The sequence below is a fragment of the Formica exsecta genome, unplaced genomic scaffold (genome assembly GCF_003651465.1).
Source record: "Formica exsecta isolate Colony F162 unplaced genomic scaffold, ASM365146v1 scaffold333, whole genome shotgun sequence".
Classification (NCBI taxonomy): domain Eukaryota; kingdom Metazoa; phylum Arthropoda; class Insecta; order Hymenoptera; family Formicidae; genus Formica; species Formica exsecta.
In genome coordinates this window covers 47,022-74,521 of record NW_021850582.1, presented here as the reverse complement: position 1 = coordinate 74,521, position 27,500 = coordinate 47,022, and the positions used below count along the sequence as shown (strand labels likewise).

Genomic DNA, 27,500 nt, shown 5'->3' with positions numbered 1-27,500 from the left:
GAGAAAGGAAGAAAAAGAGAGAGGAGTGAGGCGTGGCGAGATACTGACCACCATTTCTCTAATTAAAGTGCCTTCACCCATTTCCAGTCAAGAAATGGTATTTCCTGTGACAGTTTTACTTGAGACAATAATGCAAAAAATCCTTGTTATTTCGACAAAGATTTTGTATCCTAAATATTTTCTTTTAAACAATTGAATATAGTTTTATGCGTCAAATCAGCATGTCAAGTAATTACTTTATTTTATTATACAGGGTGTCCCAAAGCACCCTTGACAACGCTTGTGAGCAGGTAGAGCGCAGCAAACTGAACAGAAAAGTCCTGTACGTGTACCATTTTTTTCTATAACGCTTAATAAAGGAGTTATTATTGAGTAAAGTCTGGCCAATCAGCGCCGACCTTTAGCCGCGCGCCTGGTAGTGTGCGTGAGCGCTCCGTCGCTACGGCGATACACACTAACAGACGGGCGGCTCACTGACGTGCGTCCGGCTAAAAGTCGGCGCTGATTGACCAGACTTTACTCAATAATAACTCCTTTATTAAGCGTTATAGAAAAAAATGGTACAGGACTTTTCTGTTCAGTTTACTGTGCTCTACGTGCTCACGAGCGTTGTCAAGGGTGCTTTGGGACACTCTGTATATGTATACATATAATAATTAAAGTAATAAAAAAGAAAGTTATGGCAATTGAAATATGTATATATTTAATATAACAAATATATATATATATATATATATATATACATATACATATCTGTTGACACGTCACAAAATAAAATAATTATAAATAAGAGAAAATTTTGATTAGGATAAAAAAATTTTCACATTTCAGTAGCGTTTTTACACGGCGACCCTATACAATTTACGAACTTACCAGCTCGTACTAGCTTGTACTTACGTAATCATGACTTTCATACGTTGCACTTTCATTTTCGAAAGTGTGATGTAATCATATTTAGATAGAAGAATTCGATGAAATCTAAAAACTATCGTCACATAAATATTATTGTGGAATTTTGAAAAATCTCAGTGTATTATGAAAGTTAAAGACAATTTATATATATATACGCAATTGTTAACTTAATATTGTTTGGAATATTGTATACGAGTATGTATGTAAAATTTTAGTGATTATGTCGCAAAGTTATCTTGCATTTTTGCGTTGCAGTGTTTTGATTGATTAATGAGACATTTACATGACCGACGGATGATCAAGGTAACATGTATTTTTCGAATACGAGTTGATTTGCGAGAATTTGCTGATTGCTGTGCATTTTCATCGATCTTGATTGCTCAACGAGAGATCGAGGGTATGGAGATTGTATTATAGCGGGCTCGGATATTTCAAGGCGAGATATAACCATTCTCCGACAGAGTCATAATTCGTGATTTGGCCTTACTCCAGTATCCTCGGTATTATAAACGAACAAACTTCGCCTGCAGCTGTCTCGTATTATCTTGCTCTCGCTCTCCTTTTATAATCTTATTTCCAAGTACAAATAAAAGGCGCAATGAACTAGTGGAATTGATCGTTAGTAGACAATCACAGTACTGAATCACGTATCAGTCTCTCGCGTATATTGTTATTTCTAATGTCTTTTTTTCTTTCTTTTTAAATTTATTCTTATTTGTCTTTTTCTGCCGTGTTCATCTTCTTCTTGGTTCATCTTCTCGGTAATATATTCGATTCACTTTAGTAGTATTACATATATATACTTCTTTATTTCCTTCACTTTCCCTCGTTATCTTTACCTTGTGGCACGATCTTTGGAATTCCGATACGTTCGACACGCATTGTTGATCACGATCACAGTAAGATGGGCATCATTTATTGGTTACAGAAAAAAATTCTGGTGTAATTTTTAACTTGCATTAGATACTCTCGCACGACTAGTCATCGCCTGTAAATTTAAATCATGGTGCGCGCTCGTTACAGCTGAATAATCTCGTGTAATATCTTTCTAACATAAGCAAGCAGGACATTGTATTTTATTAAATTATCGAATTATTGGTAATATTTTCGAAAGAATGTTATGGAAATTTATAATCGACGAAATTTATAATGGATGATTCTTAATACGAGATTGCGAGTTGAAAGAAAACAATGTGTTTGGAAAAATTATGTTTAAAGTTGACAATTCAACTTTTTCAATTTTATTTTGCAGAAAGGAGAGAGAGAGAGAGAGAGAAATTGCGTCTTAAATTTTCTTTTAAAATATACACAATTTATATTGAATCGCACACGATCTCTGCACATTTAATATTTCAGCTTTGATTTTTCAAGATATGCGACAAATGAAAAATTGTTTTTTTCTCTGCTTTTGGATCGTATGCAGAATGATAACTAGAGTGTTTCTTTTTGTAGATGTTCCAAGAATACGACGTTGAATAATCGCGATGAAAAGGAATCTGAAGAGTTTTATATTTCCTGAATGAAACTTTATAATTGGGGATCGGGACAGTCCCCTTTCATTGGAATAGCACTCTCTCGGTTTCATTTCTGCAGAGGTTCTCGTTCTCGTCGCAACTCGTTGCGCACGGGCTAGGTACACGGCATCGGGCATCGGGTATCGGGCACCAGGCACAGGGCACCGGGCACCGGCAGTACCAGGCAATACGGAAAAAGTTCCCGATTCCTGACGGTACCTCACCTCCTACCTTTTCACCGCCTTTATCGCCACCTGTATGGGTCGATCGAGAATGGGACCAGGACCGCAGGCTGATATGAGAGTTGGAAAAGGAATGGTAGTGAGAGTCCAAGTCAGGAGGGAAAGGATTCCGCGCAAGAGGCTGTCGCGAGATTGTCGAGTGCGCTCGCGCTCGCGTTCGCGCTGCCGCTTGAGCGCACTTGCGGGCACTTGGATGTGAAAGTAAGTCTGTCTTATACAGTTGACCGAAACTGCGTGTACCCGCTACCCGCGTTCTCGTCGGTTATCCGCGATCGACGTGCCATGCCATCGTAACGTATTTCGTCCGATCGTGGGACGCGCATACCTATATGACTCCGATCGAGCGATTCTACAACCGCTCTGTCTATACGCTGTAAAAAGCAAAAAAAAAAATCAGTGTTGATTATTTCGCGTCCGTATTATCTACGTGCGAGTTAACTTATCGCGATACATGCAATATTTCACAATCGCACGATGCAATCCTCAGCTTTCTTTACATTTATCCGTTACTTTCATTCATAATCAGTTTGAACAACAAATTGTTCGTCAATTGTATTTATCACTTTGCTCACATTTTTTTCAAGCATTCGATCAACGGTACGTGTGATATTGGCAACGAAGCTTTAAGAAGAAGCAGGAAAAGAAAATAAAAGCGGAAGAAAAAAAAATGGAAGACAAAAAGGCAGTAACGCGCAACAAGTGAGAGAAATGTACAACATTTTATACGGTGGATTGATTATCACTCCAATTGGATAATAAAAGAAAAAGAAAAAGAAAATTAGCTTTCAACTCTATACAGCAGAGTAAAGCTCTCTCAAGCAAATTGGACGTCTCTTTTCGCATACAAATGTTCCGGAGAGTGTTGTTTGGTACGTTTCTTTTTTTTCTATGACTCGATATTTGTTCAAACTATATGTATTAAAGTTTTCCGTCTTTGAGAGAAGAGTGCGTGGAAATGCATGCGAGTAATATCGGTAGTATCTTCCCGTTCTGCGAGTCTAGGAACTAGAACTTTGATCAAATCTCCGGACAAGTATGCGATTGGTGTGTACACGTGGATGTAACAATTGAAATATTCTGCGTTATTTTCGAGTGAAGAAATTGTTCCGACTGTGTGATGTATTGATATCTTTTCAAGATATTGTTTTATACATTTATCAAGTTGCATACGAGTTCGTGCAGAAAAGTTTAGGATATTTACATAAATTGTGTTTCTTGTTTGCATAGCATTATGCACAGACGCGTAAGATTCGTGATATAAATAAATTTTAATAAATCTCATTTTTACTTATATTATCGGCGACAAATTATGTGACAAATCAAAGTGATTGCGATAAAAGAAAGAAGAAATAGAGTGATTGTATAATACTATAAGAGAAATTATAAATATATATATTCATACACATACTCAACAAAGATAGACAGAAAGAAAAGAGAGAAGAAAAGTGGAAAGCGTATGTGCAAAGTCGCGCATATATCATCTGTTTATCAGATTTTCAATAAATTGACTTATTTATAAAGATTGGAATTTTTTGTGTATATACATTTACATATCTATTGTATGTAACTGTGTGTCTACGATTTCAAATGTAATTATTTGATCAAGATTTTTTTCATCGAAACTTAGAGTCTGCAAGACTTTGTAATTATGAGACAAACGGTGTTTGTTATCGTGTGCTGCTTTTTGGGCTTTGTCTTAGCGGGAAGTCCTAGATTACCACGAACATCCGCTGATCAGCGCAGCACACGTAGTGCAAGCCATAATAACACCGGCGCTACGCTACAGTCGTCTTCTCGCAATTTGCAACGAAATAGGTGAGAGATTGCATCCGTATTCTGATTTCCTGTTTTTTTGTTTTTTCTTTTAGAGGGTGGAGGTTAATGAACATTTTTTCTTATTCCGATTCATATGAAAAGTACAAGGTAAAGTGAAATAAGAAATGAGAATTTCTTATAGATGGGGGAACTGACAATTTTAAACTGTGCTCGGGGAGTTACGTAAATTATAGTCGATCATACTTTCAAAACTTGCCGATACTCCGCTTATACGGAACTTTCCACTTACAATTACTAGTTTGCGATTGCGTTTCACGCAATATTATCTTTATGCTAACGACATTAAATGTGCGATGTATCATCCGATAGGACGATTGAGCGCCGGTGGCAAATACGATATTTGGTTCGAACCGATAAACCTCTTTTTTTATTTAATTTAAAATCGAATGGGGAAAGTGAAAGGGGAGGATAGTTATATATAATAATAAAATAATTTTTCAATGATAAAATAATAACAATTATAATGATAAAATTATTAACGAGTATTCACTTATTAATCATTAAAAAAAAAAGAAAAAAAAGAAAACGACTGATGCTATCATTCGAGAGATTGCCTTTTATCGTTTTGATAGATGGACAATGTGATTTAGCGATAGTTTAAAATAAATAATACAATTAAATCCAAACACAATGAATATTGTTTGTTTTAGAGAACAGTACCTTTTTAACGTCTTTGAAGTAATAGTATCAACTTTGGAGTCCAAGTTGCAGCGAATCGAGAATTTAGACAAGGCAGTGGAACATTTGATGAGAAGAGTAGAAGCTTTAGATTCGCGCGTAAATGATAATATTGATAAAACAGACGCGGTTATTACTAAACTTAGAACATTAGATTTGAAACTTTTTAATGCATATCCTATTATGTCAACGGAAACTATTCATGCAGCGAGAATTACCGAAAATAAAAGCGGAGATCATACCGAAGATAGTAAGTGTGCGATATATATATCTTAACGAAGCTAATTGTACTTTATTGTTAGATAATTTCGATTTCTTTCTTTACGCACAATGAAGACCGTATTTGAATGAAAATATATTATTATTATATTATCAAATTCGAAAAATGCAACCAATTATTATATTTATATGTATAATATTGTAGCTCCATTGATACACGTAATTCAGCATGATCAAAACCGTCGGACTCCTGAAACGCTTGGCGAAAAATTAGTTTCCTTGGATCAAAAAGTTTCCGATATCGACCATAAGCTTGTTAATCTTAAAAATCAGCTCGACAATAATTTTTTACAAAATGACGACATAAATGCTGAAGCAAGTGAGAAAAAACCTGTCAGTATGAGTGTCATCGAAATCACTAAAGCTATGAGTAACGAAGTGATGAACCATATGACAATCGAAATTGAGAATCTTAGGCAAGCGACAGGTAGTATGGATCGAAAGCTTCAATTCCATATGAATTTGGTGTCGGATAATCTCGGAGCGTTATATAATATGGTTACCGATGTGCACGAAGCTATTGTCGAGAAAAATTACGGAAACAATCAACAAAATCATCTCAATTTAACAACGACCGAAGTCCCAACGAAGCAAAGTAAAATCGATCGTCTCGTCGAACAAATTTATCCAATGCTTACTGTTTCTGAAAAAATGGATCAAGTTTGGAATGTAGTGGTAAGTTTTGAATTAAAAAATTATATACCATAACATAGACGATTTTTGGTGGCACAGTGCAGAATACAATAATATAGTACATAAATAAAATACATATATTTCTCGAATTTGCGCATGATGATATTAATGTTAACGAATTGGATATACTTAGATAGGGACCAAGAGCTCGGTGGATGACTTGCTGCCAAAATCCGACAAATTACTTACTCAAACACAAAGGCAAGAAAGGGCAATTAGCGACATTCATGCTGATTTAAGATCAAAAACGAATAAGATTATTGAGAATCTTGAGGGCGTCGAGAGCCGTTTGAGGAAGCAAGAGGACGATGTGGCCACTTTAGCACAACGTCCGATTCCGGCTGAATTGTTACTAGACCCAACAATTGATCGGCTCGTTGAATATGATCCAAACAGGTAAAAATTCCAGTCTTAAACTTAAGCATTATAATAAACGTTTCAACATGAAGAGGATTTAGCAATGGACAGTATATTATTAACTAATATGGTAATATATAAATATGGTAATATACAGGGTGTCCCAGATCATTTGGGACAATACTCGTGTGCAGATAGAGTGGACCAAACTGAATCGAAAAGTCTTCTATCGTTTTTATCGACTCAGTTTGGTCCGCTCTATCTGCACACGAGTATTGTCCCAAATGATCTGGGACACCCTGTATAATAATATATATTGTTTTATAAAATAATGATTCTCCGTGGCACACAATTTGGCGAAAAAAAATTTTTTTTTTTCGTTAAAAGTATTTTTTAGCAAAAGAAGTATGACATTTTTATATATATATATAAAAAAATAGATTATACACACGCACACGCACACACACACACGCGCGCGCGCGCGCGCGCGCACACACGCACACGCACGCACACGCGCACCCCCCCCCCACATATATATATATATATGACATACATACAAAGAATTCTTATCATTCTTTATTCCAAGGTATATCAGCGTAACTGAAGATTTTGCAACGGAGTTGCCCGCAACATCTATGCTACCTACCGCTGCACCGCCCTTGTCAACTACACCATCTATATCGTCTGTCGCTTCACCCTCGAACAATCCTACTAATTCTACGACACCTATGACGGCAACATCTTCAAATATTGCTAGACCAAATAATAGGAATCGGGGGGTTATATTTCCGAGCGTTAAGAATAAACCGAGTTTAGCGAATTCTACCTTTACAAACGATGTATTAGTCAACTATAAGGATATCAAGGTATTTTATAATTCACCGCATATACACAACTCTTTCTTTACTCCAAGTCGTGCATTTTATCAGCCGATAGAATGTATGATATGTGTGAGAGGAAGAGATTTACAAAAAAATTTTACCGTTAAGAATTAGTGTATTACTGAAGACATTGGGGCTTTTAATTTTCTGCTATATTGTTAATTTCTAGGGTTATTCTTGCGTGGATTTATTAAACGCAGGAATGAGAGACAGTGGGATCTATTACTTGCAAATACGCGGTACGACATATTGGTTCCTCAAAGTTTATTGCGAACAGGAAATTGCTGATGGTGGTTGGACAGTGAGTTTATTATTGCATGATGTGGTATACGATCAAATAATATATTAATTGCGACATTAAATTGTATGAAAAGAAAGCACCTTTAAATTTTAATTTAAATTATATTGTCATTTATCGAGAAATCGAGAATGAGATATGCGCGAACACGCTCGCATGTATATGCCACATCCGACTCGCAATACTCGCATTCTTCATTTACATTACATACATACGATAAAAATGATTTTGATTTAAAGGTTATTCAGAGGAGGGATGATTTTGGAGAGCCAAGAGAGAATTTTAATAGGGATTGGGGAGACTATAAAAATGGATTTGGAGATCCTGCTAAGGAATTTTGGCTGGGCAATGAAAACATATACATGTTAACAAATAATGAAGATTACATACTTAGAGTTGAACTTGAAGACTTCGAAGGTAACAAAAGGTATACACATAAATTGTAGATTGATTATCATTTGATAATTTTTTACGACTGCTGAAGAATGCTAATAGTTTTACAATTTGCAATTTATGCAAATGTAAATGATGAAATTCATCAAATATATTATACAATTATAATTTGATTTTATTATAGGTATGCTCAATATTCGCATTTTAAGATTTATTCAGAGGGAGAGTATTATAAATTAGAGATAGATGGATATGAAGGAAATGCTGGAGATTCATTAAATGATCCTTGGTATGGATCAAACAATAGCCCATTCTCCACGTACAATAGGTAAATAACATATACACACATATATGTGTAACATATTTATTATATATAATGAAATACATCTTTGTATCTTACATCATCATAATGATGTCAGAGATATATGTATGTTTGCCGCAAAAATGCATTGGATTTAGATACATTTATGACTTTAGGGATAACGATAGATCATCTTTGAATTGTGCTTCGATGCTTAAAGGTGGTTGGTGGTGGAAATCTTGTGGACGTGGCTTGAATGGTCTTTATTTAAACGATCCTCAAGATCTTACTGCACGACAAGGTATGTTTATAACTTCCTAATACGAACATAATTAAAGAAAATTTTGTGCTGTGTTAATTCATAATGGAATGGAAATAAGCAAGGATTGTAAATAATGAAAGTTAAAGTTAAAATTTCTTCTGTATATTAGCAAATAAGAATCATGTTATGTTACTAAAGGTATTGTATGGTTCCGCTGGAGAGGTTGGGATTATACTCTAAAACGTGCATTAATGATGATCAAACCAAAAGGTCCAACAACAACGACGACAGCAATAATGATATAAATATTAGAACATGTGTAAGCTTTAAGATATTAACTTGATCGAAATTTCTTGCAATATTAAATAATAATCTTGCACATATAGTACTTAAATTATCTATTGCAAATACACAAACATTTATTATTTGGACATAAAAAAAGTATTTTCTTCTGAATTATTCTTCATTAATTTTACATCTACAATTTTTAGACAAGATTACGACTCAAACCTAATTTATAAAGTTATCTTCTCTCTTGAATTCCTCTTTTCCCTTCCTCTTTAAATGGTATAGAATTGCGTGGCGGTGGAGGATTGCATTTCAATTTGGCCCATCTTAAACTGTAATCGATGTAACCATCGTAGGAGTACTGCATTTGATTCTCTTCGGTTTGAAATAAAATGTTCCGCCATTCTGCTTGGAGGAAAATCGCGGCAATTCTGCAAACGCACTTGTAAATGACCAGGTAGCTACAAAATATAATAAACCAAAATTAATTACTGTGCCTCATCTTTTCATTCAAATTATTCATCTTTATTTCCATTCTTTTACTTGAACGTGATGAGAAAATAAAATGGCATTCCATAGAGGCAGCAATTTACTTAGTAGAATGGATCCGCATTCCAATAAAGCCTCTAATAAGCTCAAGAAATGCAAGTTGAGCATTTCAGATAGCTAGAAATAAAATTATCTCTTCATATATTCTTGTTTTAAACTTATTTCAAATGTATCAATTTTAGACAGGTTTAAGACCTTAAGTCAAATAATGTATATTTAAAATCAAACTTACAGCTTTCGAATAAGAAACGAGTTGCAAAATGCATGGCGTTATCTTGCCCCAAAATTCTAACAAAATATTCATAGTGATATTGTGACTCTCGCTGTTTGATGCGTTATTCTTTGACAGTTCTTCCAAATAGATCGTCCAAAGCTAGAACGAAACAAAATACTCTGTTAATGTAAACAATGTATGTGTGTATACGTGCGTGTGTGCGTGCGCGCTCGTATGTACATGTATATAAAAATGTGCAATTCCATCTATAACTTCAATAGTTACTTGACAAAGAATAAACGCGTGAAAGAGCGACGACATATGGAGAACCGACGTTTTCGATTGTTCTGGAAATCCTGAGAAAATCATTTGTATGTGATCGGCAATATGGCAAGACACTTCTTGAGGAATCGGTTGCGCCAACGGTATCGTTGAATGAATATGAGTATTCGTGTTGCCGGTATACATGGCAATGTGCGTTAACGATCCCAGCAGTAACCAGGATAAGAGTCTAATGTGGCCGATACAATCGACGTATTCACGAGCACTAAAACATTTATATGAATACACATCTAACCGATTTCCATAATTAAGATCAAGATAATTAAAACTTTGGATGAAACCTTACTGATATCAGAAAAAAGCAAACTAATAAAGAAAAGGAAAAGATCGATCGCAATAAAAATAAGTATACCCTTGTTGTATAGTAGATGGTGCGGTATATAACCATGGCAAGTAACGCGCGACAGCTCTGTTCTCTCTGTTGTTGCCTCTCGTAATTTCTAAAGCCACATATTGAGCAAGGCCACACTTTAATGTTCCACCTAACGTATCTTCATTCAATCCAGCTTGCATACCTTTGCTATAACTCTAAGAAAAGAAAAATCTTTCAAAAATAGCAAAGCACAAATTTTATAGAATTTTATTAATCATCAATGGATTTACATATGTATGCATACGCGTGCGCGCACACATTACCTTGATCTTGCTTAAAGTATGAAAATCAGCTAAAAATTCAAGGATATCCGATAACTGACTCTTTAAAGATTCAGACGCGTTCGTATTGTAGATTGGTGACATATCTGTTTGAATATTATTTTCCATCGCGATGATAGTATTAGGCAAGGATCCCCCAATATCCTGCATTATATATAGCAGAGCATTATATTAATATCTTTTGATTACATATATCTAAAGTTGAAAACTTTACGCGCACGTAAATATATAAATAAAAATTATAAAAGAATTATAAATATGATAATTAATTACCTGAAGCACAAATTGAAGAAGTAACAGAAAATTTGAATCCGGTATTGTAATTTTAAATTTAATAGCCTGAATTAATTCGAATACAATTGTCCTTCCAAAAAAGTGTTTATCACGATCACGAGTAAATCCTCTGTGACACAAGTAGCACAGGTCTGTTAAATAATTATACCGCAATGTTGAATTTTGTATGGCATAACTTAATACTTTGGAAAATGGTTCCAGCATTCCCTAAAAAAATGATTGGAATACAGTAATAATGTTCAATATAATACAATACATAGACCTGCCACATTAATTTTATTTAATTAATAATCAAGAGAAGATAACTTCAAGCTTTAAAATCCTTTGATTTTTAATTTCTTTGATATTTTAATGTACCTTTGATTGTTGAATCCCTGGTACCTTCAATATAGAAATTATAATTCGCAAGAGAGGAGTGATATCTTCAATGGAAGAAAGCATAAGAACGAGTCTTCGAAATAATCCATCAAACTGTGCCAACAACCCGCTCCACGTAGCTGCACCAGGACCTAACCCTGCTTCCAATGGTAGACAATCCAAGTAACACGCAATATTATACAATATTATCGGTAGCCGTTCCAATGGCAATGATTTTTTCATATTTAATGTCTGAAATCGAAATTTGTAACATGAAACAAGTATGTAATCTATTCTCTCATATATTTAAACGATTAAAAAGTGCGTTTACAGTATAAATTGTAAGTAATAATTGACAATTGTACAAAATAGACTTGCGCTTAATATGCAATCATCTCACGATGCTTCCTTACCTCGAGTAACAATTGCAGAGGCGCAATGGGATTTAATTCGTTAAAATCGACTAAAGCTTGAGCGACACTTCTAAAAAACTGCAATCTTGTCGTCTCTGAAAATTGGAAAAACAAAAAAAAAAAAAAAAATTATAGCAGACAAAAGGAAGAAATTGTTATTGTTGTTAATATTATTGTATTATTCAAAGTCTTCAGATATTGATGTTGAAATAGATGTATTGTAAAATCTTCTAATTGATAATTTTAATCGAAACTTTCTACAGCTTATATAAGCAATTAAATTGGAGCATTATTTTTAGAGCGATTCTTTTTAAAGCGGTTTACTAGTCACAATTTAACGAATGAGTGGCATTAAATCCTTACCGTTTAAATGAGTTTGAAACATTTGCATAAATACTCCATTAGGTGCTAATTGATGAAGAACGCATCTAAGAAATTGATGCGCTACGCTAACTGCACCACCTGGTAGATGCATATTTGTTTCGCTTTGCCAAGGATACATTGCATTAAGCCCAACTCTGTATAAGTGTGTTAGCATATTAGAGTATTAGAGCATCATTTTCCATGGGAGGAGGCGATAAAAACAACAACCTTACAAAAAATTGAAAAAAAAAAAAAAAAAAAAAAAAATTATAGCAGACAAAAGGAAGAAATTGTTATTGTTGTTAATATTATTGTATTATTCAAAGTCTTCAGATATTGATGTTGAAATAGATGTATTGTAAAATCTTCTAATTGATAATTTTAATCGAAACTTTCTACAGCTTATATAAGCAATTAAATTGGAGCATTATTTTTAGAGCGATTCTTTTTAAAGCGGTTTACTAGTCACAATTTAACGAATGAGTGGCATTAAATCCTTACCGTTTAAATGAGTTTGAAACATTTGCATAAATACTCCATTAGGTGCTAATTGATGAAGAACGCATCTAAGAAATTGATGCGCTACGCTAACTGCACCACCTGGTAGATGCATATTTGTTTCGCTTTGCCAAGGATACATTGCATTAAGCCCAACTCTGTATAAGTGTGTTAGCATATTAGAGTATTAGAGCATCATTTTCCATGGGAGGAGGCGATAAAAACAACAAAGATGGGATATAAGTGTGCATAAGTTGCAACTCTATAGTATATATATGTGTATATATACGATATATATAAACAATTTAGAACGAATTAGAATAAGCAATTAAGAGTCAGCGCAGTGTATAGGACGCAATTGATTTTATTAAAGAGAGAAAAACATATATAATAAAATTAGCGAACGTTTCGGTCTTTTTTTGAGACCATCCTTAGCGCAGACAAAAATAATAAATATCAATTTACATAGTGTTAAATAAAATTGGACATTAAAATCACAAACAAAGTTGGTAAATAGTTAAAAATAAAATAAAGTTGTCATTATTGTCAAGGGTCATTCGGCGTTTTACCCTTGACAATAATGATAGCTTTATTTTATTTTTAACTATTTTACCAACTTTATTTGCAAATTTTAATGTCTAATTTTATTTAATACTATGTAAATTGATATTTATTATTTTTGTCTGCGCTGATGATGGTCTCAAAAAAAGACCGAAACGTTCGCGAATTTTATTATATACGTTTTTCTCTCTTTAATAAAATCAATTGTGCCCTATACACTGCACTGGCTCCTAATTGTCTATTCTAATTCGTTCTAAATTGTTAATATTTCGGAGCCTGTCTATCGGTTTTAATTTTTGATACGATATATGTATACACACATATACATATTTTATAAATGAGAGCAACTTTAAGCTAACGAATGAACGCTCTAAGTTATGCATGAATCGGGAGCAGCGCGTGCACGGCGTGCGTGAGCGTGTACGCTATTTTACTATTTCGTTAAAAAATTAATGGCACAATTAATGGCATTTATTAGTTTTTATTGTATTTAAATATTTATGCAATTTGAACTCTCAGCTTAAACAAAATTCTAAAAATTCTTGGAATTATGATTCTTATAATTTTTGTATATGTCACTGATTATAATCTTTTGATATTTCAATTATTTAAATTTTTGCAGCTCGAAAATTATCGATATCGGTAATTAATCGCTGTCGATAATTAACCATCGATAACATCTATCGATGTCTGTAACACATAATACAAACTGTTCTTTCTAACATTGAAATTCTAAAATATTAGGAAAGTATTAGGAACACATAATGAGCAAAGAGGTGGTACGAATAAAAATTCGAAGTTTGCAATTCGCGATATTACAATCGGTAATTTATCGATAATTGGTAATAAACTGACGCCGGTAAATTATCAATCATTGGTAAAATGTCGGCGTCGGTATTGCAAATTACAACTTTGAATATTTTGTTCGTACGACTTCTCTGCCCATCATATTCTCCTAATACTTTCCTAATATTTTGAAATTTAAATGTCGATCGATGTCTACAATTCGCGCAAACACTTATAATTCTAATATAGTTATATAATTAATTAATAATATAATATTTATATATAATTTTGTGTGTGTGTGTGTGTGTGTGTGTGTGTAGATATATATATATAAAGACTTCAAAATTTGTCATATAAAAATATAACATTTTAATCTCTTACTTGGTAACTACGCCGAGAATTTCCGGTAATAACGGTGCCGCTAAAGATGGTTCTCGATGAATAAACGTTCCCAAAGTTATTATACACAATCCGAGCTCTTCATCGGAATATTCTTCCTTTATCGTTCCGCACTCCGAGCACCTATATCACAGTCCATCGAATCCGATTCAATACAATGCAAAAATAATTATTAATAATATCTAGCGTGTCAAATTATACCTATCATAAACGCAATCGTCACCGATGCGAAATAAACTCTGCTTTAAATTGAAATCTGCATGATACGCTTGTTGAGAGACAAAGTCTAAATTTTGTTGAACTTGTGGGCCAGACCTATCGGATGAGAGAGCAATATACCAATTAAGTTTTGATAGTTATTTAAAATTATAAATCCGTACATTTCATTTACATTTTTTTTTTGTTAAAAAAGTACTAAGAACATAAATAGGTATATATAATGATATAGCAGTGTATTAGGCACAGCGATGGAAAAATTTACCAGGACTCTGTCCGTCTCGCATGAGTAATCGCATCTTGTTCCGTTGTAGTTGTGATCTTTCGTATCCTGTCACGTTGAATACGAAATTGATCTCTCGATTTAATCCTCTGATCGTAATCTGCTACTTTCGAGAGAAAATCACCGGTATCAATCGCTGGTGGAGATGATTCTAGAGCCACTTGTTTAATCAATCTTCTCGGACTTGGCGATCTGCTCGAATTAATTTCATTGCACGTCGGTACAAGTGACGCTGACTGTAGACAAACATAAATTGATTGAATATAAATGTTTATTCTTTTGCTAATTATAACTTAATTCTTTCTATTAAAATTAATTTTCATTTAATTCATATTCTAAAAGTACTAAACGTTCGTTTTTCTCGATATGTCAAACTAAACGAAAAGTATCAAACTTTTGTTGTGATTAAAAACAAGATAAACATTTTATTTTTGCAGATTTATCTTTTACATCAAAAGATATCTATCGTGTATACAGGGTGTCTGATAAGTAAGTGACCAAACGAAAGGTGGAGGTAGATTGGGTCAAATTGAAAAGACAAGTCCTGAACCATTCTTTTTTATAATGCTTAATAAAGGAGTTATTATTGAATAAAGTTTGGTCAATCAGCGCCGATCTTTAGCCGGGCGCACGTCGGTGAGCCATGCGCCTGGTAGTATGCGGCAGCGCACACTTTACGGCGCACGGCTCACCGACGTGCGCCCGGCTAAAGATCGGCGCTGATTGACCAAACTTTATTCAATAATAACTCCTTTATTAAGCATTATAAAAAAGAATGGTTCAGGACTTGTCTTTTCAATTTGACCCAATCTACTTCCACCTTTCGTTTGGTCACTTATTTGTCGAACACCCTGTATAAATTAGAATTGTATTGAAATCCATCGACAGTTAATTTTTTTTTAATAGAAAAGGCGTTTTTTTACCATATTTTCGGATGTTCCGCTATCCTGCTTCGTGAGTATCACATCACGAGTGTCATGTTTCCAATTGTCATTCGATTTATTTGTATCTGAAAGAGAGAAATATTTCAAAGTATATTCATTTGCAAAGTATTTATACATTCAGTGACAACTTTCAAAATGCACAAATATGTCAAATTCTCTCTGTAAGATATTTATGAATAAACAACTAAAATTTTTAATCAAATGGAAAAAACCAAGATTCAGAGAGAAGTTTGTGTCGTCAATCATGTATGTAGATCTTTTCAATATGGGCTGTCCGACAAAAATTGTTATTAATTTACAGATCGCGCGTTGCACGACAGAAAGATTATACACGATAATACACACTCGTAGATATAAATTATATACGATATTTATATTTTTGTACAAACATATAAAGATTTGACAAAAGTATTTCCCAAAAGTCACGAAAAGAGTCTTAGAAAATTAGTGCGCATATACCTTCGACATCCGAGATATCGAGAGCTTGACGTACTCGTTCAACTAGGCTGGGGAAATCTCTCTGAGGACCACCGACCGGGAGCAATCGTTCTGGCATTGGAAACTCTAGCTGAGAAACGCTATGTGGACTCGTAATGTCACTGGACATGCAAGTCTCGCTGTCTTGTTCAAATGAAGAACCTGAGAAAACAAAAAGAATTACAATCGATTCTTTTAAATCACCATTTTTTTATCATTGGAGCTCGTTTTATTTATTAATTACCATCTATTCCATTATTTTAAAAGTTCTACTCACTGACTGTCAAAATATCCATTTTTGATAATGGTGATTCCGGAGAGCCATATGTGTCTTCGCATCTTAATACACGTTGTGCAGTTCGCGATCCTACAAAGAAATCTCATTTAAGCATGTTGTACAATAACTGTCATGGCGATGTAAGAACGTCAAATATTCTTATATGAATTTTAAATGGAACAATACACATTGACTATCATAAAACCGGATTGCTGCCGACATTTCAAATTCATAAAAGATCATTTGATGTTTACGTTTGATGTTGACGTGACAGTTTAACGTTGGGCAAAGTACACTATTTGTATTATGGATATGTAAATGTAAAATAATGACATGAAAAAAAATATACGTGAGAATACGACGATGACATAGTAGAGTAATCAGTAGCGTGAATTGCTTACCAGTCGCGCGAGCTATTGTACCAATGGGCAATAATCTTTCGACTGTTGGAGTAGTCATCAAGGGTTGTGGACTAATTGGAAGGCCACCTGTTTGTTGTCCATTCTCCATACTTATGACTTGCGATGATATAGAAGAACTCAGTGCTGGTGAACTCGAATGATCACTGTTGGTTACTGTAATCACTTGACAAGGTGAAACTGGCGATGTCGCTGTAATTGTGATTTGTTCCACATGCTTTTGTCTACCTAAATGCTTCGCATTCAGTGATTCCGAGTTATTGACAGTGCCTGCAATTTTCACAAATGCTTTATCTTCCTCCTTTTCCTTCTCTTTTTCTTTCTCTTTCTCCGTTTTGTTTTCCTTGCCCTTGCCCTTTTCCTTATCCTTTCCCTTCTCTCTCTCTTTCTCTTTCTCCTTCTCTTTTTCCTTTGGTAATTCAGATCTAAAAATTTAAAGTATAAAAGGCATATATTTTTTTCACATATATTAATGAGAATAAATATATTTCATCTTTAAAAAGTTGCATTGTGAATAATACAATTAAAGAGATGTTCAATGTTAGATATGATAGAATTGTTAAATATATTTAAGCTAGCGAGGAGACTATCAAATTGGGAGGTGAGTTTTTAAAGAAATTTTAAAGAGAATAAAAAAAAGAAAAGCGTAAAAGCGAAATGAAATAATTGTTGCTAATTTTTAATGAAGCAATTTAAAATCAAAGTTGTACGTTTTCAATATGTGATAATTTATCGATTATAAAAAGAATAAAACAAACTTGATTACACACAATTATTTTTCTTGACTTTAGTAGAGATTAGAAATCGTTACCTTTGGATATGAGAAATGCTCGTAGCAACGGCTAAAGCGCTTGATAAATCATATGGTTTTGACAAAATAGTATCTCCATTATACGGCAAGTGTTCTTTTTTTTCATTCTTTAGTGATGGCACAGTTGTCTTAGATTGAAATTTTGGAAGCTCCTGTTGTCCGGTTAGAAAAGTGCCTGTTACCATCATTTTCACTCCTTCGTACACGCTCCATTTTTTTTGAGATCCGCTTTTATTTCCCTGAAGCAAAAGATGACATGTGCTTTTAGGCTATTGATAATGTTCATTCATTTTTTCAATCATGTAATGTATTTCAAATTTAATTAATTAATTAATTAATTTTTTTTACTTCAGATATCAATTTCTTAATATAAGTATGTTTATAAAATAACATCTTGTTTTTTTTGTTTTTTTTTTGTTTAAAGTATAATAATATTTATAATTAATATTTCTTCCGAATATCAATTACTTTAGTCATAAAATACTGAGTTTTTATTTTATCTCTCTCTTCCAATAAATATCATAATCAGATGCTAAACTAAAGTCTTACAAATGGTTGATTTTTGTAATAAGTATAATTACTTGATAAACTTCGTCTTCGTTTCCTAAAAACCATGTAGGTTTCGTCAGAGATTCTGTCTTCGACTTATTAATGTTTCGATTATTTGATTCAGTTATACTCTTTCCATCCGATATAATTGTACATGGCTCTTGAAGAAGTGTATTTTGAGGAATTGTATCCTCTAACTCGCCAAGAGATCCTCCGCTGCTATCATGTAAAGTGCTGTCAGATTTGGAACTCTCAGGAATCGCGGCCAGCTCGGACTCCGTATCATCCGCATTGATCGAATAGCTTCGCAAAAGCATTCGCAATAGTGACAAATTATAACATACTACTATTTGAGGACAGAAGCATAAGAATAATAGTAATATGTGATATATCAATCTTAAATATTATCCGAGAGAAATATTGCAAACAAGAAAGTCAATTATTGAAAAGTGTATGTATGTCATAGGATTTTTTAAAAAATACAGCAAACTCCTATATAATGCGCATGGTATTTTTATGACGCAAAATTCGTATAACGCGATAAAAAAAATTGCGATAAGCCGTATATAATATAATAAAACCCCATATAACGCGATAGATAAATATCAAATTTTCAATTTCTATATGTAAATTTTACTTCGACAATTATACTTTTTGTCAAATTACATAATAAAAAATTATACAAAGAAATTGTACAATTTAAGGTAAGATAATGAACAGATTCTATTAAAGTCTGTTTCTGTTTTGTTTGAAAATAAAATAAAAAATATTTTATTGTTATAATATATTACAGACAAATTTTTAGTTTCTTTTATTATAAACAATGTATTTGAAAACTTTGTAAAATCCACGAGTGTAATGCGGAACACATTTTTCGAATATTTACCTTAATACCGATAACATTGCTTTTATGCCATACAAATTAATTTTCAAATTATCGAATTAATCTATTACAATTATATAAGCTTTTTCCATTTGCCATTTTTTTCATATAAAAATTATAGATTGTTTCAAATATAACAGAGAGGAAGACTTGTATGCAAATTTATCGACAATAAATTTACCGACCTAGTGAAATGTTTGTTGAAATAACGACAGGCTGGACCATTATTTTCTTCCCAATGGGTCTCCATTTGTCCGTGTATCCCTCCAGGACTCCGTTGATGCACTGACACCATTGATGCGCGCATTGGCGGAGTTTCCGTGTCCATCTCTCCCATTGCATTCGTTGTCAATTCGTGCTCCACTCCAAGTGAGGGTTGAGACACATCTGAAATAATTGTTTTGTACATATATACAAATTACCCTGTATGTACAACATTATATTTTTTTTTAGAAATTTTCAAATTTTTACCACGTGATCTGGAAGGTGGTGCAGCCATAACTACAGTCGCTGGAATTCTTTTACATTGATGATGCTGCATGTCGAGCGTATTCAATACTATTTTCACTAATGCTTGAAGTTGATTACACCACGGTTGTTGTCCATATTGACACTGAAGAAATAGTTTATCATTTATGTGGGAAAAAAAGCAGTTTTTATTTGCTTGCACAAAGATATATTAATTTATAAGTGTATCACATGTAAATATAACTTCCTGGCAAAAAATCGCTTTTTCGCGTATTTTTTCGTTTTATAAACATGTATAAGATGTGTATATTCTTTAATGTGTATTCTAAATAATACTGCACTACTTTGTATAAGCTTTCTTCACCTTGTATAAAATAACAAGCAGAGACATCAACCAAGATCGTCTGATGTGTGGCTCCAAATACCAAAGACTATAACTCGGTGGTTGATGATCAGTGGGAGGTATAGATTGTGGAGGGCACGGGCAATGTTGTAATATTGCCAAAACTGGTGGCGTCATTACCCAACCCATCACATGATTCTGGTCTAAGAGTTGTGGTAAATTGGCGATAAAGACGTTAAATACTGGTGACAGCCTATAATTTAATAGTTCATTGTTACAAATTTTACTAAACCGAAAGATGGAAAATGACAAATATGAGTGTAAATTGATTTTGTGCGCAGCTGGGATAAATTTGATAAATTTGTCGACAAAATTGAGAATGGTTTGTATTTTTCGTTTGTTCGTGATAATTTATATGATTAGATTTGTGTGTCTAAAAGTTCATAAACTTTTGTGTAATTCTTATAAATTATATTACAAGTGTGCGTATATTGTATGTGTGTGTGTGTATATATATAATAATATATACTTATTACGATAATACTTGTACATACATATATTATATTGTAAAAAAAGGTTTATAAAGTCATAGAAATCTCACCTTAGACGTTGTGGAGAAGTATGGAAAGTGCGCTCAGTCTGATTATATCCTAAAAGAAGATACAAGTGCCGCAAAACTATGCCCTGTGTTTTCGATAGTGGCTTCTCATCCGTTGGATAAGCCTAATTAAATTGTATCAATACATAAATTTGGATACATAAAAAATATTGAGAGAACTTGTTGTCATTTCGAAACATTTTGAGTATATATAATTTTGTTCGATTATCTTTAGTGCAGGAACGTATTTCTGTTGCTCAAATAAATTGACAATTCACCTGATCTTGTCTCGAGAGAAATTGCATCAACAGAAAGATTAGCAGATGCATCGTTTCTTTATCTGCTTCTTCAAGGTCCACAATTTTGTGAGTGTATCCTGGTAATGCGCTAGCTTCATCGACCATGTTCAGTGAATGTATATGACCATCTGTAAGATTTGCAAATATTAATTTTATGTTTGTTCAACACGTTAATTTTATGCAGACTGAAAAGGAAGAAACAAGATCTACTAAATAAAAATAATGTAATATTAACTATTTTTCTAAATCTATATCTGTATATACAATACATACATACATACATACATATGTATATATGTATTTATTTTATATATATATATATAGAGTACATATATAAAATAAATTACAAGAGTTAACGTTAAATATATATATATAACAAGGGAAAAACATGCACATCACATTTTACCTCAAAGATAAATCTTTGAACGTACATTTGCGCGAGCATTGCTAAGGCATCTCTACCAATTATGCGACTCTGCATTGCTACTTACCGTTCGATCTGTTCGACCTATTCGAACGATCCTGCAGTCGAATGCTTTAACATCCGTGTAATACAAACGAACAACATTTTTGCGCATATACACATATTTATGTCTCGTCTACAGCTACACAGGCAACACACGCTACTCTACCTGGGATACTGTTATTAGGCGGGGTAGACCCCAATAACTGACCCAGTCCAAATCTCGAGCTCTTCCTTTTCAAGATGGGCGCGGAATATTGTCGGCTGTACACCTTTTCCTTTTCTGCGTGAAAGATGCGGAAAACAAAAGAAAAAAAATAACACATAGTGTACGACATAGTCTGTGGAGTGCGCGAAAAGGCGATAAAAGGAATTTATAAAGCACAGGAACGCTTATGTATTGTATACCTTGTTTAGTGTCTTGTCGAGGTATCATCGATGCGGGCGCGGACATTGTACGCTTATATGGCCATTTTGTGCCAAAACTTGCGCTCAGCGTTTTTACAGAGCTTGTCCCGCTACCATCAGATTGAGATAGCGCTTCGTGGGCACGATGCAATTTTTTCATGAACACTTCGCTATTCAAATCTGTGTTTTTTAGATCTACGGCGCAAAGGAAAGCTTAATCAAAGATGATAATATTTGATGCAAATACACATAAAATCATGGTTCTTTAAAAAACTCTATAAAAAACTGCAACATACATCTCTCTATCCTCTCTTCCTAATGCTATAATGATACTAACCGCGCAAATAAGCTATATCTCCCGATTTCTCCAAACTGATTTGGGCTTCGAGGAATAATGTGTCAAATCGATTTAAGAAAAATTCCCAGGTCAATATACGCCGATCACTAAGACTATTGTGTAGCTGGTAAAGCGATTGTAATACCATCGGCCGATCTACGATTACGGAATCGAATTGTGTCTCCAGACATAAAATTAACGACTAAAATCATTATAAGTAATATAATTTAAATACAATTAGATTCATTACGCTAAAGCCAAACATTTGTAACAATAGAGATCTCTCAAACAAATTAATCGATTCTTTAACATTAAAAATATGTAATAGATTTAAATATGTGATATATGTATATAATATAAAAATTTGTCTTATTTAATATTGATAAATTAGATATTTTGAAGCATACATAAATTTAAAGGTGATAAGATTTACCCTAATTGCTGCATCATGAATAGTTCCGAGATATAAAGTTGCACGCTGTGCAACATACACATTATTGTCGTCCATACTTGTAATCAAGTAACAAAAAGCATTTGCTAATGCAGCTTGAAGACTCAATATGTTCCGTAATGGCGTTGAGTCCATAAATCTTGCAATTAATGTAACACGCTCAACTGAAAAAAAGAAAATACACACACACATATATATTTTTTCATTATTTATAATGATGAAAAGATAGCAAAGACCAATTTATTATTCTAAATTATGTACATGATTACCTGCGACGAATCTAACGCGCCAATCAGAATTGTGAAATTCTTCTTGTACAAGCCGCCAAAAAGTATCAGTACCACAAGGTAATGTCACACAATGTAATAATAATGGAACAGTCACTTGTGCTATATGTGAATACTCTGCATTTAGGAGCTCCCATAAACTATATAACAATAAAAAGATTGAAAGAGCTGAAACACACAATTCTCACGCGCGTATCTTTCCGTCATTAGCTACTTCTGCGAGAAATGTAACATTTCAAATATAACACATATATAAAATAAAATACGCTACTTTTTTATTAACAAGTTTTCCTGGCACCATATAAAGAATCCTTGATGATCCTTCACTGCCATGTTAAACGCATCACCGTATAAGCACATTACGTTCAAGCATTGCAACATATAGTAAAGAATGTCAGGTTTGTCGATCGTCATTATCTCCTGTAAATAAAATTTTTATACAAAATTAATTTTTTTTTTAATTTTACACTTTTTGTTAATTAGTCTTGTGTATGGCTGATGTAATAGAATTTATTCTTGTAATTTATTTATGATTGTAGGACTATTGTAATTGTGATCAAACTTTTTAAGTACATGTAGGATTTAAAACATAATTATCGAGTGAATACATAAGCAGAACTGTCTATGCAAACAATACAGTCCCATTTTTACTTTATAATACAATATATTACCTTCAATAGTTTATGAATATATTGAAGTTGTTCCGGCAATTCTTCTATCGTAAAACGAAACTTCCCTACAGAGGTATGCCAAAAATCATCTAAATCAGCTTCTGGACTTAAGTTCACAGGCTCATCGTTTTCGCCAATCAAATGAGGTTTTGCCACGCTTACCGTTGCAGTAGCTAAAAGCAAGTATACTTATATGCTTATTTATATAAATAAAAATTACTATTAAATATATAATTAATTAAAAAGATGCGATATAAAATATTGTCCTACCAACATCAGTTTCTGATAACGTAACCGTCCTCGCGACAGCGGACATGACCTTTTCTGTTGGCATTATAGCTGCAAGATCTAGTTGTTCCGAAACTGTCTCTACTGTGGCTGTCATAATCTGTTCGAAAAACTGACATAAACGATCAAAATAGCTAATTCGGTGACATAGATTAGCCTACCGTGTTTTGTGATCAGGCCATGTCGCAGAAGAAGAGACAAATAGAGAAAGAGAGAAAGGGACAGAGAGAAAAAAGCGCACATACGGACATATATAAACAATTAAAATAGTTTGAGTTTAGCATGCGCTGCTTTATTAATGAAAGATTGTATAATACGCAGCGAGATTACAGAGACAACATAATATTTGCCTTATTGCAAAATAAAATCTTTATTTCCAGTGAAGTCATGGAAATTTAATCCTCAATGAGACCAACATCAAACATGTTATTAGCGTTTGAGTTTGAAGGAAAGTTTGTCATAATTACTGAGAATTTATTTAGTAAGAAACACGTACGTGTGGCATGTGAACTAAAACTCCGCCTACAGAATGCATTTCTGGCATCGGCATGTTGATAACTACATCCGGTTTCGAATCACTCTTTTTCGTCGTTTCCGGTGAGCTCTTACGGCCATGATCTTCCATGGTCTCATCCACAATTGTCTGAAAGATAACAGATATATGACAATATATTAATTTAATTTTTTTCTCCCACTTTTTTTCATTCTATAACGTCAAAATATCCCAAAAATGCCAGAAATAAATTTAAATTCCGGATAAGCTACTTGATAGCGCCGCGGCCTTTATACATAGGCAAAACTATTGACAAGCCAGTAAGTATTCTTTTATGTACTTGGTGTCGCGACGCTACCGCGTCGCTTGATAATTCGTGAATATTTATTGCACTGTTATTATGATAAAATAAATCGAATAAGTCCAAGCTTTAACTAACATCAGGAGGATACGCCGGATTTTCCGGTGCCATGTATGTAATCAATTGCAAACACAATTGGTGCCAAATCACCCTCGACTCGCAATAAGTGCATTCGGTGTCTGATGCATCGCATATATGACAGTTGTGCCAATTAGATGCAACTATGGATTTCATTAAATGGCAAGCATCTCGGCAAACCCATGTATTAATTCCAGTATGCTTATCCATATTTTGAAGCTCCATCTGCCAAGACCAAACTTTTCACACATTGCTTTTTCATTAAATAAAACGATTCTATGCAATGTTAATATAACATAGATATAAATATTTACATGAAATCTCACCTGTTTTAGTAGTATATCAAGCATAAGAATACAACAAGATAAATTAAGTTCAGCGTTTGTCGAAAATTCCATATGTCTTGGTGTTGGTACCATATCATCAGAAAGTGGTGTCGACTTTCCCGAATCATTTTCGACTATGGAACCTAGATATTTTAAAAACATGCTTCCAGAAATCACACAGTATCTATAGTTGTAAATAAAGAGATTTGTAACTGAATCTCGTTCAATATATAATTAACTCGACACATTCGTCGCAATTGAACTTTGAGACATTAATCTTCAATCTCTCTCACAACAAAGAATACGATTGCAGTTGATGAAATATTCATTATCTTCATTTGATAAAATATTCATTATAATACTTTTCAAACACATATCTTGCTCAAACTTGCCTCGCAAATTTATCATATATTAAAATATTATGAGAGATATTTTAATATTATTAACATAATACATACTTCAAAATATGATGCAACAAATGCATGATGATCATAAAATTACATACATGTAATATTTCCATCGTTATCCTTTGTAGATTTGCTTGGTTTTAGCTCCGATTCTGCACAACTCATCGATTGCATCACGGCAACCCCGTCACTGAATATTGAAAACAATTGGTCTAAAGGCATTGTTATTTCCAGCATAGTGAGTGTCTGCAACCAATTAAGGGCCTGTTCTTGTACTTTCGCGCTTGTATTGACAAATCGCTTCGCTACAAAGTTGTACATCTTCTTCGTGTCAAATCCCAAAGAATTCATGTCTCGATCCAAAATTTTGCTGTTTAAACACAAGAATTTATAAGAATGACTTTTATAAAAGTGGGAATTACATTAAAAAAATCAGGACTACAAAAACAAAAACGCATACCTCAATATTATTTTTAACTCTTGAAGTTCATGTTCGGGAACATCATTTACTACTGCTTCCATCCAATGCGGCATCACGTAATCCCATACATCGGGCGTAATCACTTCGTACGGTACCAAACAAAATAGTCGATGTAGTCCGTCTTTCAAATGCGACGTTCGTGAAGCCAAGGTTTCCCTTTCATCACAAATGACATTAACCATATTCATGTAATCTCTAATCACTAATAATAATCATATCATTTGTACAGTAGCAAAATCAAGAGACTGAAATTCATGCATTTGCGACTTTGAATTTTATTCTTTAAATTTTTTATATACACGCGCACATACACACACAAATATAAATATAAATATATAAATAAAATTTTAATTTTATATATAAATATGTGTAAAAATTTCTTATTTATCTCAGGCAAAAATGAGAATCTCTCTCTTACCAATGACCCCCAACTCTGACATAATCCGCAGGATGCGGTAAAAGACAGGAGATGAATACTTCATAATGTGTCTTCATAACTTCCGAAAGCCAGCCACAAACGTGTTCTGTTTTTAATTTCTCGAGCGCGCTTTCTGCTTGGCCTAAAATATTTTCAATCAATCGAGAAATTAATTATGACAAAATAAAAATATTTAAATTGATGCAAGAGAATGCTATTGTAATTTATCAATAGACTACCAATATAGCGTCATAAGATACGATCGAAACACATGAAAAAATTCAACATTTCCTGAATTAATACAACAATACGAAGCTCTTTCAAGATATTCGCTATATTTGAGTACAAATTTCGAATGTGTGTCGAATCGTGTGCAGGCAGCTATCTTCGATTTTGATTTTGCGTGCAATTATTATTAATAAATTCTTCAATTTTAATGTCATCTATATATTTAATCTTTAAGACGGAATAGATTAAATTCGGCTAAATATTTCGTTAGGCGTATTTCTGGCCTATTTTCCAAACGGTTTCTATATCGACTGTATAACATTTTGTAACATTTAAAGTATTTTTCTTGAGACAACATAAAACGTGTATGTTATATATGTTGCAATATGTGTACATAAAAAAAAAAAAAATATTAATAATAATAAATAAAAAATAAAAAAGAAAATATTTGCACTCTATTCATATTTAGCCGATATACCACGCTCTACCACCTACATCTGGCTACGTCTACTTGAGTAAAGTGTATATATGCAAAGTGTTAAATTACCAACAGAAAAGATAAGGTGTATAAGTCTTTTTTCAATACCATCGAAACAGTAGGCAGTGACATGAAACCAATGAAATAACATTGACAATAAACGGCCCAGTATTTCAACCGGGGTATCCTCATTAGGGGTACAAAGTCCCACAAGCAGCCATACGCCATATCTGCCGAGAAGTTGTCGCTCTTCTAAACTCGTAGGATCGCAGTGACTTCCGAAGGTACTTCCGACAGCTCCACCACCGCCGCCTACGCCACTTCCTGGGAATCCCATGCTTCCCTTGTTGACAGCACTCATTTCCGTCATGTCCCGATTACTATCGATATTTTG

At 33.5% G+C, this 27,500-nt stretch overlaps 2 protein-coding genes and 1 pseudogene across 8 annotated transcripts in view; 1 reads left to right on the top strand and 2 right to left on the bottom strand.

The window, feature by feature from the left end:
* Positions 1-929, bottom strand: part of LOC115238386 — a 2,548-nt pseudogene extending 1,619 nt beyond the window's left edge.
* A 1,454-nt stretch (positions 930-2,383) lies between these two features.
* Positions 2,384-9,099, top strand: LOC115238344 (angiopoietin-4). Of its 2 annotated transcripts, none has more exons than XM_029812075.1 (11): positions 2,384-2,869; positions 3,253-4,483; positions 5,155-5,432; positions 5,607-6,136; positions 6,288-6,550; positions 7,098-7,377; positions 7,562-7,693; positions 7,930-8,117; positions 8,268-8,411; positions 8,605-8,685; positions 8,845-9,099. In XM_029812075.1, the coding sequence occupies exons 2-11, from the start codon at positions 4,317-4,319 to the stop codon at positions 8,987-8,989; spliced, it is 2,208 nt and encodes a 735-aa protein (XP_029667935.1). In that variant the 5' UTR covers positions 2,384-2,869; positions 3,253-4,316; the 3' UTR covers positions 8,990-9,099. The 2 variants fall into 2 exon arrangements, with proteins under 2 accessions (XP_029667935.1, XP_029667934.1); XM_029812074.1 differs by having other exon boundaries at positions 2,594-2,869; positions 8,561-8,685.
* The window catches only part of LOC115238342 (protein unc-79 homolog), a 22,974-nt gene continuing 3,905 nt past the window's right edge, over positions 8,432-27,500 (bottom strand). The window contains exons 10-49 of one of the 6 annotated variants that reach the window (XR_003884486.1): positions 27,176-27,500; positions 26,401-26,542; positions 25,962-26,138; positions 25,600-25,871; positions 25,095-25,237; positions 24,769-24,993; positions 24,333-24,479; positions 23,819-23,948; positions 23,549-23,721; positions 23,149-23,297; positions 22,860-23,017; positions 22,573-22,754; positions 22,140-22,341; positions 21,803-21,997; positions 21,564-21,677; positions 20,911-21,059; positions 20,636-20,757; positions 20,056-20,287; positions 19,695-19,836; positions 19,409-19,610; positions 18,373-18,643; positions 17,792-18,030; positions 16,963-17,405; positions 16,562-16,651; positions 16,267-16,446; positions 15,787-15,872; positions 14,846-15,099; positions 14,566-14,679; positions 14,347-14,487; positions 12,622-12,776; positions 11,758-11,852; positions 11,345-11,596; positions 10,967-11,194; positions 10,676-10,837; positions 10,392-10,567; positions 9,983-10,244; positions 9,716-9,856; positions 9,478-9,600; positions 9,157-9,395; positions 8,434-8,701 (exon numbers count right to left, since the gene is read on the bottom strand). Coding sequence is in view for 5 of the 6 variants with exons in the window: in XM_029812069.1 (XP_029667929.1) it covers positions 9,207-9,395; positions 9,478-9,600; positions 9,716-9,856; positions 9,983-10,244; positions 10,392-10,567; positions 10,676-10,837; positions 10,967-11,194; positions 11,345-11,596; positions 11,758-11,852; positions 12,622-12,776; positions 14,347-14,487; positions 14,566-14,679; positions 14,846-15,099; positions 15,787-15,872; positions 16,267-16,446; positions 16,562-16,651; positions 16,963-17,405; positions 17,792-18,030; positions 18,373-18,643; positions 19,409-19,610; positions 19,695-19,836; positions 20,056-20,287; positions 20,636-20,757; positions 20,911-21,059; positions 21,564-21,677; positions 21,803-21,997; positions 22,140-22,341; positions 22,573-22,754; positions 22,860-23,017; positions 23,149-23,297; positions 23,549-23,721; positions 23,819-23,948; positions 24,333-24,479; positions 24,769-24,993; positions 25,095-25,237; positions 25,600-25,871; positions 25,962-26,138; positions 26,401-26,542; positions 27,176-27,500 (7,182 nt within the window). In the remaining variant the exon portion in view is untranslated. Of the gene's footprint in view, positions 9,396-9,477; positions 9,601-9,715; positions 9,857-9,982; positions 10,245-10,391; positions 10,568-10,675; positions 10,838-10,966; positions 11,195-11,344; positions 11,597-11,757; positions 11,853-12,621; positions 12,777-14,346; positions 14,488-14,565; positions 14,680-14,845; positions 15,100-15,786; positions 15,873-16,266; positions 16,447-16,561; positions 16,652-16,962; positions 17,406-17,791; positions 18,031-18,372; positions 18,644-19,408; positions 19,611-19,694; positions 19,837-20,055; positions 20,288-20,635; positions 20,758-20,910; positions 21,060-21,563; positions 21,678-21,802; positions 21,998-22,139; positions 22,342-22,572; positions 22,755-22,859; positions 23,018-23,148; positions 23,298-23,548; positions 23,722-23,818; positions 23,949-24,332; positions 24,480-24,768; positions 24,994-25,094; positions 25,238-25,599; positions 25,872-25,961; positions 26,139-26,400; positions 26,543-27,175 lie in introns of all 6 variants that reach the window. The other 5 variants (XM_029812069.1, XM_029812070.1, XM_029812072.1 and 2 more) reach the window with 5 other exon arrangements.

Coding starts and splice junctions, on each gene's coding strand:
- LOC115238344 (XM_029812074.1), top strand. CDS start 4,317: ATGAGACAAACGGTGTTTGTTATCGTGTGCTGCTTTTTGGGCTTTGTC. Junction 7,694..7,929: donor TTGCTGATGGTGGTTGGACA/GTGAGTTTATTA, acceptor TTTGATTTAAAG/GTTATTCAGAGGAGGGATGA. Junction 8,686..8,844: donor AGATCTTACTGCACGACAAG/GTATGTTTATAA, acceptor ATGTTACTAAAG/GTATTGTATGGTTCCGCTGG.